The 13,126-nt window shown below is 39.4% G+C and overlaps 1 protein-coding gene across 1 annotated transcript in view; it reads left to right on the top strand.

Annotated features, from left to right (window-relative positions):
- Positions 1 to 13,126, top strand: part of SOX5 (SRY-box transcription factor 5) — a 288,158-nt gene that overhangs the window by 222,656 nt on the left and 52,376 nt on the right. Inside the window, 1 exon segment of the mRNA XM_066319506.1 lies at positions 8,364 to 8,510. Within this exon segment, the coding sequence (XP_066175603.1) occupies positions 8,364 to 8,510 (147 nt within the window).

Below are 13,126 nucleotides of genomic sequence, written 5' to 3'. Positions count from 1 at the left end.
TCTTATCACAGCTTATCAAGAAAAAGTTTTGAGAGCAGGCTCAGTGCTGTGGTCCTGTGTACTGCAGAATACCTACTTCACTGCTTCATGCCTGAAGAAGAGGGACAAGTCACCAAGGAATATTAAAATCATCAATATATAAGAACCTGATATCATATCAGCATTCAAGTCAGCATATCCATGTTCTCAAAATAAGAAATGCAGTTGACCTTAATCTTTCTACTACAAGCTCTGCACTTAACTTCAGGAGACACAGAGTATTCAGATTTGAAGTAATTAATTCAGTATCAGTCCTAAAGCAGGCACAGATTTTCCCTGACTTAATTCCCTGTTGAATACAACAACTTAAAATGCAAACAGAAAAATCTATAAATAAAAACTGGAGAAAGAGTTGCTTAAGGAAATGTGTGTAAAATAGTGAAATGCCTTAATTATAGCTCGGCAATCTGAAATATATAGAACCTTATTTACAGTAATTCTGCTGGCAGTGCTTGCTTGTTAACTACTCTGGTCACTTAATGGATAACAGTGAATGATTATATACAGTACCAGTCAAGTAAAGCAGTGCAATGTGAAATAAGTATTTTGTCAAACGGCCACTCATAGAATTTTGGTCTCTCAAATCAAAAATTATACTTACTGAAGTCAGGTGCTCTGAGCTAGTTGCCAAAAATCTGGATATATGTATAAAAAACTAAAGCTCTTGGGAAGCATACCTGTGGTAAACAAATAGGCAGTAGTGAGGTTTTTTCTATGGAGTAAAATGTCTTGGCCACTTTACTGACTTCAAGCTTCTAATTTGCCAAAGCTGTACTGGAGCAGCAGTCTCCATGTGGAACCTTCATTCAAACACTTCGTCTTCATTACAGAACAGTCATCTCTATTCTGCATTACGGAATAGTTGGTGATAAAGGGAATGCAGTTTACAAAACAAATGCCCCTTCTTAAGCTGCTCATGCCTGTTGTTTGTCAGTCCTCTGCATTACCTCTGGCCATTTTACTGTACAATCCGTAAGGAATATGATGTCAAAAGTATGTTCTTGCTTGAAATAAATTCTTTTGCCATTCTTTCTAACATAAGAAGTTCCATTGGCATGAAAATAATTAATAATAGCAGCAAGAATACATTATATTCTGGTACTACACAGCAAACTATAGGAATAAATTGTTGCCAGCTCTTTTTTTTTAATATTTTAAAATACATGCAATATTAATTACTTTTCTCGAAGGGGACACTGTTTATCTGCAGCACTTCATCCAACAGGCTTTTTCCATAAGACATTATCAAATTTCCTCTCCAATTGCATTCCATATAGTCACTCTATTTCAATTAGTGTCATATGGTGTGAACATGGTATGTATGAATATGTAGGCCACTTGGGCAGTTTTCCAGTTAAAATCTCTTTACTTGGAAGGAGAAGACAATCTTAAATATACAGTTTGCAATGATATTTTATCACAGAGACTAACAGATCTTATTAGTCTCTGATAGGAAGTGTCTATTGATAAGTTCCTACAGTTACATCCTGTAGAAGGATTGTCTTCTTGTTAAGGCATGGGACAAAGGAGCCATGAGGTCTAGGCTCTAATCAGGAGTTTCCTACAGTCTTCCTGTGTCACCAGGAGCTGTCAGTTATGTCGTGGGTGCTGGTTCTCACCTTGCTAACAGTTGAACAGAATTTATCCACTGGCAGAATTAAAGACTGCTTTCCAAGGAAAACTGCATTTCTTCACGTTTGAGGGTATTGTAGTTAGTGTCTTTCCCATAGAAGCTCCTATAAATACAAATAGAGTCATACTTTAGTTAAAATGTGTGTCCTGTCCATCAAAATTACACGAGTTTCTAAGAAAACACAGAGCCACCATAAATTGTACATGTATGTTGTACTTTATTCACCATTACTGTTCTACAATCAAAGCAAGTATTGTTTTGAATGTGCTGCAGTGGAAGTCTTTATTACATCAGAAGTAAACCTAAAGCTCATTCAGTTTTCCAGTGACCTGGATTCCTGCCTTGCTTCTGGATGCCAAAGATCCCCAGTTGGTCATACCTGAGAAGTTCCAAATGAGAAAAGAACTAGTGCATTCATCCTGGAGTGTTGACTACAGTGGGATTATTCTCAGGAAAAAGGTCTGCAGGCCTGGAACCCTAGAGATCAGCTACCAGAATCATATTTTTGTGGAGACTTGTGGTTACTGATTCTGAAAGTGGTGTTTTTCTAATATGAGAGAGATGGTGGTTACCAAGGCTGTGCCTGTGTATAAATGAAGCCTTGTTCTGTTTGTGAATGCTTCACAGTTTTTCTAATGAGAACTTGTTTTTCTCAATATTTCCTTCTAAGTCTTGGATTTTTTTTTAAAGCTAGAGAGACTATTATATTGTCTGGTCTGACGAAACAAGAGGTAAAATGTTATTAAGCACAAAAAATTTTGTTTAAATTCCCCTTCATTAAACACATCTGATCTTCTCTGAAACATCATGAGTCAAAATTTCTCTAGGCAGTTCCTCCAAGTGTCACCAATGCTCTCTGATTAAAAGCAGTATATTAATTATCTATCAGCTTAATCAGTCTTACCTTTCTAGTATGTGTTATTGTTCCTTGATATGTGATTTACTTACCTGTCTTCTTCTCTTAGGCTAAATGCAGAGAATAGCCAGGATGGGAGTTTTCAAAGAAAGTTAGCTGGGTTTTGAGGCCATGGGAAGGAGCAGTGCAGCATTTCAACATTTAGCATATTTTCTCTAGTCTCTTTGTGGTCCACAATTTTTGGGGTGAATTCATCCAGCTTGCTATTTTTTGCTTGGTGAATAAGGGAACCATTAGTCCCGACAAGGTGCTTTGCCACAGAGAGTCTCTGGATTCCTCAACACTGTAGCAGGACAGTTTGTTGTAGGAATTGGCTGTAATTAAGGCCAATGTTAGGTAGAGCAGTATTAATTCTCAACTGTGTTCAGAAGCCTATGGAACAAAACAAAATAAATCCCAAAATAAACCAAAATACTTTTAAGTGATCTCAGGATCTTGAGCTCTGTTGTTACTAACTGAAATTATCCCAAAGTGAAAGCTAGCAAATTCACCTTGAAATGTGTTCTTTGGGCAAGTTTTCAAGGGAGCTTACTGTCTTTGTGTTCGAGTATTATCTTTGTTTTCTAAAAATCTCCCTTTTGATGCAAACAAGGGGCACTTAAAAGCCTTTGCTGAAGTTTGAGTGTACAAATTAGTGTGTCCCTTTGAAATGTTTGACTAAAAATCTTTGAAGGAAATTCCACAGAAAATAAATCTGGCATTTCAAATATGTAAATGAAGAAGTTTTTTTGTAGAATATCTAGCAAGCATTGGTACCAATCACTAATGAGTGCAGCTTCAATTCTAATTTCTGTAGGTTTAATCTGTGTTGCCAGTAATTTTGAAAATCTGTCTTACAGTAGGATGTATATCAAGTGTTTGTTTTCAGAGAATTCTTTTTCTTTTCAACCAAGAAATCACCTATAAAGATTCAAATTCAGCAAAATCGCAAAATTCTTTTTGCCTTAATCAAAAATTTCGTGCCTTGTGTAAGCATAAATATTAAGGTAAAGAAAAATGAAATTCATGTATTCTCAGTGAGTCTCATTTTATACCATTTCCCTCTCCCCCACCTCTGATTATGCAAAAAAACCCCAAAAAAAACCCAACAAAGAACAAGGCCATTCATGTGTATATTTTTAATGATGGGTCTCGGAATGACAAAGAAATGGAAGTGGTAGATCAGTCAACAGTTCAAACACTCAGGCACAGTGGTTTGTAAATTCATCGCTGTGGTATCTTCACTGAAAAACCACTTTATCAGAAGCAAATTTATTGCAGTAACTGATTCAGTTCCCGCCACCACCTGTCTCTCTCTGTGTTTTTTTATTAACAGCTCTTAATCTCCACTGTTCACTAATAAAAATATTTTAATAAGAGATAATACTGTAATCCAAATGCCTATAGGTGCTTGAATCAACTATTTCTGCCTGTGTAATTGCTAGCACTTTGTACAACCCTTTTTAAAATTGCTATTAAATCTCATTCTCATTTTCTGTATTAATAGAACAAGAATTCATTTTTAGTGTACCCTCCAAGCAGTAATGAGCATTGTTAACGTGTAACAACAATGCCCAAGGGGAAAGTTTTCAGAGCTGGCCTAACCTTCAGGCTTTGCTGTTGATGTACTACAGAGTCATCAAGCCAAGAGCTCTTAGAACTAGTCCATTTAGAGAGTTCAACTGAATATTTTTGCTTAATATATTGGAAGAATTATAAATGGTTTAGGTGGTGACCTAGGGAGAGAGGGGAGTTTTTGTTTAATACCTTACAAAGAGAGGGGCAGCATTAAAAAATTAACGGTACCTCCTGCTTATTTTAAAGTGTATCAAATTGTGCTTTTGTTCTGGTGGTTTTGCTTCCTTACAGATTTTCATAAGAGGTTAATGAGAAAAGATTAACAAAACATGCAATATTGCACATGGGCAGGGGAGACGAAACATAATCATTTAGTTATAAACAAACAATAGACGTTGCTTTTTAATTGCTTTTTCAGAAGCCCAATTCTGCCTTCGTGGAGAAGTACTATGTATCTTTTAAAATTCTGAACATTATCCTTATTTATTATGTATAGCAAAAATAAACCTGCCTAAAGCCGTAGTGCTTCACTGATTGCAACTGAATGCCTTGGTCACAATAAAGCAGTCAAGACCCTATAGATAAAAAAGTCGTGTATGAGGTGCAGCAAAATTAACTCCTGGAGTGCTAGAATTTGACATTGAGTCTTCAATGTGGTGGAAATGGTTTAGCCAGTCTCTGTTTGGGGTAAAAATTAAGAGGTTCAAACCCAGGGTATTACAGGAGTGATACAGAATAACATCATTTTCCTTGCACTTTTTGAGGTCTTGGTTTCATTACTGTGTAGGATATAAGGGTACATTTTAGATGATACTTGAATATTTCTACAGAGAGTTATTGATCCAAAATCTGAAGCCAGGAGGGAAGCAGGGGTAGAACTGTTCTTTTGCTGGAGTTCAGTTTGTCTATTAAGTGAATGCACAAATTATTGTCATTTAGCCATCTTGTTTCACAGCACTTGGTCACGCCATTGCCCTTCCCTTGGGTATAAACTAGAGATCATCATGTCCCGAAATGTTTAGGTATGAATAGACAAGTTCAACAATGTAAGAGCTCAAAAATAGTGAAAGTTAAGAAATGTGCTGTGTGTTGTGTATTTCTTTCCATTTTTTTTTGAAATAGGAAGGTGACATAAGAGCAATCTTACTGGTTAAATAGGTTTCAGACCTTCACAATTTCATAAAAACATACTTTTCCTTTTAGAGCTGGGCCTGATACTGCTTTTTTCTGTAGAATAGGTGGTTTGTGTTGCAGACAGAAACTTTTAAGAGAGGACTCTAACAAGGGACCTTTTATAAAATTTTATTTAATGTTTGGTTTTAATTCTCAAAATAAATCAAATTGGTGTGAGATGTTGAATCTGATAACAGGAGGACAGAAGGTTTTAAAAATCATGAATGAAGGCTTTATAGATTTTTTTTTAGCCTTCCTTCCAAGTAACTCCACACCATACTGTGTGTTTCATTCTCTTCAGGTGTGTCTGTCCCTGAAGGAAGAATAAGGCATACATTTGAAATTTCATATGTTCCAATTTTTCTCCTGAAAATAAGGCTTTCTTCTGGGCTTTTGCACAGAAAAATTAATTCCCAGTGCTTATTTAGTCTTTGCATGCATTGTCAGAAAGGTGGCTGATGGCAGTACTGTGAGGAGGAACCAGCTTCTGCCCATTGCTCACAGACCAGGGGAATGTGTAAGATGGGCAGATTCTTGGACATCGTGTTGTGCATGTATTTCACGTAGTTTACTTCTTGTGATTCCATCTTTGGATAAAGATTCGTTTGGAAAAGTCTTCCCCTCCCTAACATTTCTGTAAAGCTCAGTCCTCAGCAGGCCCTGTATGGCCTGTCAGGAATCTCCAGCTGCCTCGGGACTGCCAAGTGTCCAAACTGACTGCTGCTTCTACCCTGTTTTATGTGGAATAGACATGTCCTCTGATATCTAATCTATAGATTAGCAGCAAGCTCGAACCTTTCCTGCCTAATGGCCATTTGACTTTCTTTTGTCTTTTTCCCATAGTTGCCTAAATTTGTTTTGTCAGTTTTTCACCAGGGAGCAAAAGAAAAGGAAAAGCTTTCCCTAGATCTGCTCTGTCACCCCCAGAGTTCCATTATGTTTGAGCTGTTCCCTAGTCATGTATCCTATTTCTTTAACAACCATAGCCCCTCTGATATATTAATTCATACATAATGTTGGCTTGGTTTTCATTGAACTGCCAGCTGTAGTTCTTCCCGAGCTCCCAGAGACCTTGTTCATTTCTCCCTGCAGAATAGGGGCTTCTTTAGAAAGAATGAATGGAAATGAGCTTCAGCTGATAAATAACATGCATTTGAATCTGTGACTTATTTGGGGCTGGGTTGTTTTTGGTGACTTTATCTGTAGTTGATTTGTATCTATTTGACTTGGACTCACTGGGGGTAAATGAATAAATTGGAGGAAAAGGCAAAAAAAAGAGAGCAGATGAATGAATGGATGATAGAGAAAAAGAGGGAGACTAAGCAGGATGGGATGGATTGTTGGTGATTAAGAGGTATGGAAAAATAAGGATCAAGCAGTGATCCAAGTAAAGAAAAGAAATAAAAAGGATTTAAAACTGAAAATATTAGAGAGTTTGAAAAGAATAGAATGGGAAAAAAAAAAAAGTAAGAACTTGGTGTCTGATTATACTTAAAACAACAGTCAGTGTGCTACTTATAACTGTGTGGAAGGGCTAGGACTGTGCACCAGCAAAGGGAAGAGTTTGTACAGGGAATCACGGCATGATGCACAGGGCTGTCCAAGGTTCACAGCCATTCAGTCAAGGACTTCTGTTCTGTGAGCTCATATTAGCAGTGTCTCTGCACCTTTTGCACAGATCCATGTGGAATAATCATGTAATAAAACATCAGTTCCTCTTTCAGACTTGCTGGTTTGGGTTGGATTTTCTTTGTGCCCTCCAGTCTTCCTCTGTCCTCTATCAGCATATAAAATTACCTGAGAAACAACAGCAAAACATCTGAGCAAGACTTCTTAGACTTATTCACATTGAAGCCACCCTGTTCTTTTAACATCCAGTTCCATATTTCTGCATGTTACCTCTTGTCATATTGCATCTCAGAAGCTCTGCAGGCAGAGAGTAGATATCTTTGTTCAGTGTTACACACATGCTGCACAGCACAGATCACTCACACAGCACTAGTGTGAGTCCTGGAAAAGGGAGCTGGGGCTGAGCAGGGAAAATCCTTGTTAGTGCATTCCTGCTCTCTTAGGCTCCTGACTTGGGAATTCCTCCTTGTTCACAAAGCAGCAACAATTGTTGGTTCTCCTGCTCGCTATGTTTGTTTTCTCCATGTTTTATTAGGAGGTCAGGGGAGCTTCCAGGCACTTCCAGTTAGCTTGCTTTCTAACTGCTTTTGACCTCTGTCCCTTAAACTCTTGCTGTAGTGCTTAACTTTAAACAGATGACTGTGATTCTAAGTATTCACATGTTAATCATAAAATATGTATTTAAAGTGTCTTACTGGTTTAGTTGTGAAGAGAAAAAACATTTCCACTCTGTGTCTGCATTGCATCTATCACAGAAAGGGTTCTTAGAATTAACTGGGGCTTCTAATAGTTAATGGACAGTACTTTACCACTGATACATGTATATTTATATTGACTCTAGTGGTTCCCCACAACCCAGCTGAGCGTGGACTCCCACAGAAATTGCAAAATAAAATTTTGACATTCCCTGTCCCAGACACCTTACAGCCTGGGAGAACAGGGAAAACACAGCTAATAAAATAAAATTCAAAAAAAAACACCATAAAATGGTAGCACAGAGACCATCATATCCAACAGCATATGTGTTTCACAGGGGTTAATGCATATTACTTTTGGAAATGCTTTTATGCCTGTGTCATCTTAGGAAAGGAAGAATTGTCCAGCAGCTCAGGCAAACCATGGGGATTAGCTTCTGTTCCCTGTTTTGAATCCCTGGTCACACAGGGAAGCTGGGACATTTCTCATAGTGATGTCTCTCATTCATCCCTGGAGGAGTGAGTCACAAAAGTCAAGATGACAATTCATGTCTTGAAACATGCATGTGCTAAATAAAAAATACCCATTGGGAAGAAAATATATCATGTGCTGTAGGAGAAGTTTTGGGAAGATGATTTATTTACTGATGATTTCTCTCCTCTCTTCCCCACTACCCCTTTTGTTTGTTGGTTTGTTTGTTTGTTTGTTCTCTTTTTCCAGCAGTTGTATGCTGCCCAACTTGCTGCGATGCAAGTGTCTCCGGGAGGCAAGATTCCTGGCATTCCCCAGGGGAACCTTGGTGCTGCCGTGTCCCCTACCAGCATCCACACAGACAAGAGCACAAACAGCCCTCCGCCCAAAAGCAAGGTACTGTACCAGGCTTGTGCCTCCCAGCTGCAGGAAGCTTTGTTCCCAGGGTGTCTCCCTGAAAACGGGAGGATGTTGTTGCAAAACAGCTAGGGAGAATTTAGTTAAGGAATGCAGGGAGAAAGCAGTCCTATTTAGGTGACAGCAAGAGCTTGATTAAAAAAATGTGTCCTTCCTTTTTGTTAGTGCCCTCTAGCATGCTGTCCATGTCCTTTATCATGTCAGGAGAAATTCCTTGAATTGACAGTAGTGTCTTGTTTTTACCCTAACAGTAAAGCAGCACAGATTAAAAATAACCAGACAAATAAATAATACCATTGTCAGCTCAGTGAGATATATGTTCAAAGAATGAAAGACATGGCTTGAAATCAGTAGCTGCTGTGTTGATGAATCAAGCTCTAGGTTGTCTCTTCTCTCTCTCCTTACTGTAGACTTTCTGACTTCCTGTGGCTTTTCCTTGGCTCGGCCTCTTCTCTTATAGCAAGAAATCACAAAGCTGTGATTGTACTTGATGGTAGATTGTTGGGTTTTGGGTTTTTAAAAAAGTGTTTGGTTACCAAATTTGTGCATTTTACAAGGGGGGTCTTGTGTGTGGCTGGCAGCTTGTAGGTCTCCTACACTTAGAATCTCAGCATTGATTTTGCTTCTCCTGTGCAGCAGGAGAATTTCTGATGAGATCTAAGGGGCACAGTGTGTATTTTGTGGCAGTTGCAGGATTACAAGGCCTGCCATATCTGCTGGTAACATCGAGCATAACCATTTTTAATTGGCAGCTGTCAAGATCAGCTCTGTTCCCCCCTTTGTTATATTGCGTTTTTCATGTTTTCAGGCGTTGTTCTAGTGCGTTTGACTTGCAGTTCCATAGGAGACAAACAGAACTTATTTTGCAAGTGGGGGGAAAAATAAACTAAAAAAGTGGGCCAAAAGGAAAGGAAGGGAGCTCCAAAAGGCTGTAAAATTGTGCAGAGTAAGTCCTGTGCTGCATGCTGTTTTCAATCTGCTGTGTGCCAGTTGGAGGCTCCGAGAGAGCGCGAGAGAAAGAGAAGGGATAATGCTGAGAAATGATAGAGTGACTGTGACCTCCAAGCTCAGCCTGGAAATCCAAGACATTGATTTCACTTAGCATTCCTGCTGAGAAATCCGGCAGAGTTCAGTTGTAATAAAAGAACAAGATTCTGTTCTAATGGTAATGGCGTATGACAGACATATCACTTTGTCTGTCCTCAGCACCAGAGAGATGGGAATTGGGGAAAGGTCACCTGACCTGCCTGAGCTGTTGTGCAGGTGCTGTTCTGAGCTTTGAACCCCAGCCTGGAAGCACAATTATTTATAATACTAAGCGATAAAGAAACCTTTATAGAGCCTACAGTAATTAGAATAAAGCTTACACAGTAGTGCAGTGGCCTGGCTCAGAAAACACATTGGCAAATCCATCACAATGGCAGAAACTGAAGCCTATGTGTTGGAACTAAACACCTTCGTTTGTGTCTGTATGGAACTTTCTTTGCTTTTTCAAAGCCTGTTTGTGTTCAACAGCTCCAAAAGTTTATTTTCTTTGCTGATTTCTTTTTATATTTAATTTTTCTAACTGTCATCGGGGAGTATGTCTTGAGTTTCACAGACATTTTTTAAATTTATTCTTTTTAAATCTGCATTAGCAGTTTGGTTCCTGCAGTTAGTTTGTGGTGATCTTTCTCATGCTTACTGTACATCAGACCTCCACAGATGAATAGTTAAAGCCTTAGAATAGCTTTCAATAGATGCTGTTTACTGAATCTCCATTTTCAGCCCACAGTTTACACTGGCACAGCTTTGGTAATACACTCAAGTGTTTGGAGACAAGGAGACAGCCTTACCTGAGAGTGTGTCAAGCTACTGGCAAACATCTAGGTCACTTCTGAAAAGCTGTGGCTTTTTCTTCTCTTGTGTAGTGTTAAAGTTAGTGTGCTGCTCTTTGCAAGGATTCTTCAAAGTCAGCCTCAGCAGCAGATGGAACAACTGTTGGCTCTAGAAATGCTGAGAAGCATCAGGGGGAGTTTGCCAAGGATCATCCTTTAAATCTAGTAAGACTTGAAAACATCCCTGAAACTCCTCTAAGACCTTGGCAACTCCTGTTTTGGCAAGCCTTTTATCAGTGGCCCTCACCAGTGTTTGAACACTGTGCTGGACAGACTACCCTGGCATCTCCTGTCATCTTGCTTGCCTTTCAGCAGATGTGACCTGGAATAGTCAAATTCACTTCCGAGGGTTCTGTGCTGTAACTTTTAGGAAGCCATGAACTAGAGATGCCATTATGCTGTGCTGCACACATTCTGTCAAGTTTTGGTTAGGAAAACTGAGCTGGTGTCGTACATTCTTCCAAGAAGAAATCCATGCCAGAAAAACTGATTTAAGAAACAGAGCTAGTGGAGCCTGTCCAAAAGAAAAATGCGTGTGTCTTGCGGAAATGGATTTTAGCACAGCTTCTTCTTGAGCAGTTTTAAAAACAGCCGGTATGCTAATCATACCATTCAAATTTACCAAGGCCTCCTCCACAACCCTTTTGAAAGGCAACTATCTTTGAAGTTTGCCAAATTGTGCTGGATTTCCAAAGTCTGTCTTAAGCACATTTTGCCTTTGATCATGTAAGTGCCTGCATGCTGCCCTGTTGGGTGTTCAGGGTGGTTGCAAGTAGGAGAGAACAGGCAGAGGTGCAGATAAGGACTAGGCAGAATAACTTTTCCATCTTGTGATTCATTTCAAGCCTCTTGGATGCACAGGGCCATTCACAAGATAAAATAAAACCTACATTTGTCTGAACTGTGACCTTTACCATGCTAGCAGGACTTTTCACCTGATAGCTCCAGTCCTCACTGGCTTCAGATCAGGTGCTTTATACCCTTGTATAAGGACAACAACTTCACCCTCACTTGTAAATGGTCGGGGCCCTGTTCATTCCTGCCTTTGTTTCTTGCTTTTTATGTGGCATGGATAAATATAGCATCTAGTGCCTGCTGCTGCACTGTTCTAGCCCTTTCCATGTAACCTTTCAAGTGCAGTAATTCTGGAGTGAATTTTCAATGTAGCTTGTAAATGTAGCTAAACGATTCCCCGTATTTAATGGAGCACAGTGTATTGTCTGTAGCATCTGCTGTAAAACAGGAGCAGTTCAGTGTGAACTGTGACAGGAGAGAATTCCTGGGCACTTTTCTTTTAACCTTCTTGTGACCTCAGCCCTAACCCTACTCACAGTTGTGTCTCCATCAATGACAAGAGCACACAGATTGTCCAAATCAATTTTTTTTTTTCTCTATTCAAATACTTCTGGCAGTGATGCTACCATTTGCTCAGCAGTAGCACCTGGGAGTTGTGACAAGGAAAGGAAATGTGTTTCAGACAAGGCAGAAACAGCACTAAGCAACTGGAAATACACAGTCAGTTTCTCCTCAGCTACAATATTCAGACAAATATCGATCTGAATCTTTAACTGAAGAGGGTGCTTTAGTTTCACATTATCTGATCACTAAAGTAAACACTTCTGATGGAATTTTCTTCATGTCACCTATAGGCAACAATTAAATGGCCATTGAAAGTTTTAGTGCTTGTACAGATTGGCCTTTAGATGGCCAGAGTCTCTCCAGAAGAACTTCTCTCATTTTGGAGGGATGTCTGCTGATGGTGCTACAGTTGCTGCCACATGCATCAGGTGTGTCTTGCATCCTGGTTATAGTGTGTGAAGGATAGAAAGGGAGCAAGGTTTGCTTGCTCCATTCTCATCCAGGGAAGGTCAGGGAACACAGAATCACTCTTGTCTTTCTTACCAAGTCAATGTGAGACCTGGGAAAAAAATAAAAAATAAGAGCCTTTGGAAATGGGCATTTTAATTCAGACACACTATAGGCTATGTTACTGGGAAAAATAACTAAACTATGGGGAGCTGGTTGTGCATGTCCCTGTCCCAGTCAAAACTGACGATGGGACTACCTAGTTTTAGTAGGAAAGCTTTCTTCACTCAAGACAAAAATAGAGTGGAAAAAAGAAAATGAAGACGTCTGAAGGAAAGAAGAAAAAGGCCCTAAAACAGTAAAAAGGCCCATAAAACTCATTTATGTGATATTTCTGATTCTACTTCAGGCAAATTGTTGACTTGAACTTCATTTTTGATGATTACCCTAAGCAGCCCTGTTAAGGTGATTGCATTTGTCTTCCTTTCACTCATCTCTCCCTTTCGTATGATGGTGCAGAATGCAGAATTTTATCCTGGGGAGATCTTGGGGAAAACATTAGCCCCCATTATGTGCACAGCTGCATCAACTGACGTGCCACATCACTCTGACTGTGGCAGAAGCCTGGCTGAAAAGTGGACATACAAATTCCTTGTACCCTCAGAGCTGCTGTTTTTGAACACACTAATGGGAAGCATCTCATTAAAATTAAAATAATAAGATGGCTGTGTACAGGTGATCAAAGGGCATGATTGAGTTGGATGGGGACAAATTCTTATTCCTGAAGAGTAGAGAAGAGGAACCTGTCTGAAACTAACCCACAGCTCATGTCAGTCCCTGTGTATTAGTGGCAGTCCTTGTCCTGTTTATTGGTTGGAGAGCTCAGAAGCTGCCGAGAGCCTGTCCAAGCAA

The sequence above is a fragment of the Sylvia atricapilla genome, chromosome 5 (assembly GCF_009819655.1).
Source record: "Sylvia atricapilla isolate bSylAtr1 chromosome 5, bSylAtr1.pri, whole genome shotgun sequence".
Classification (NCBI taxonomy): domain Eukaryota; kingdom Metazoa; phylum Chordata; class Aves; order Passeriformes; family Sylviidae; genus Sylvia; species Sylvia atricapilla.
This window is presented reverse-complemented; position numbering and strand designations above follow the sequence as displayed.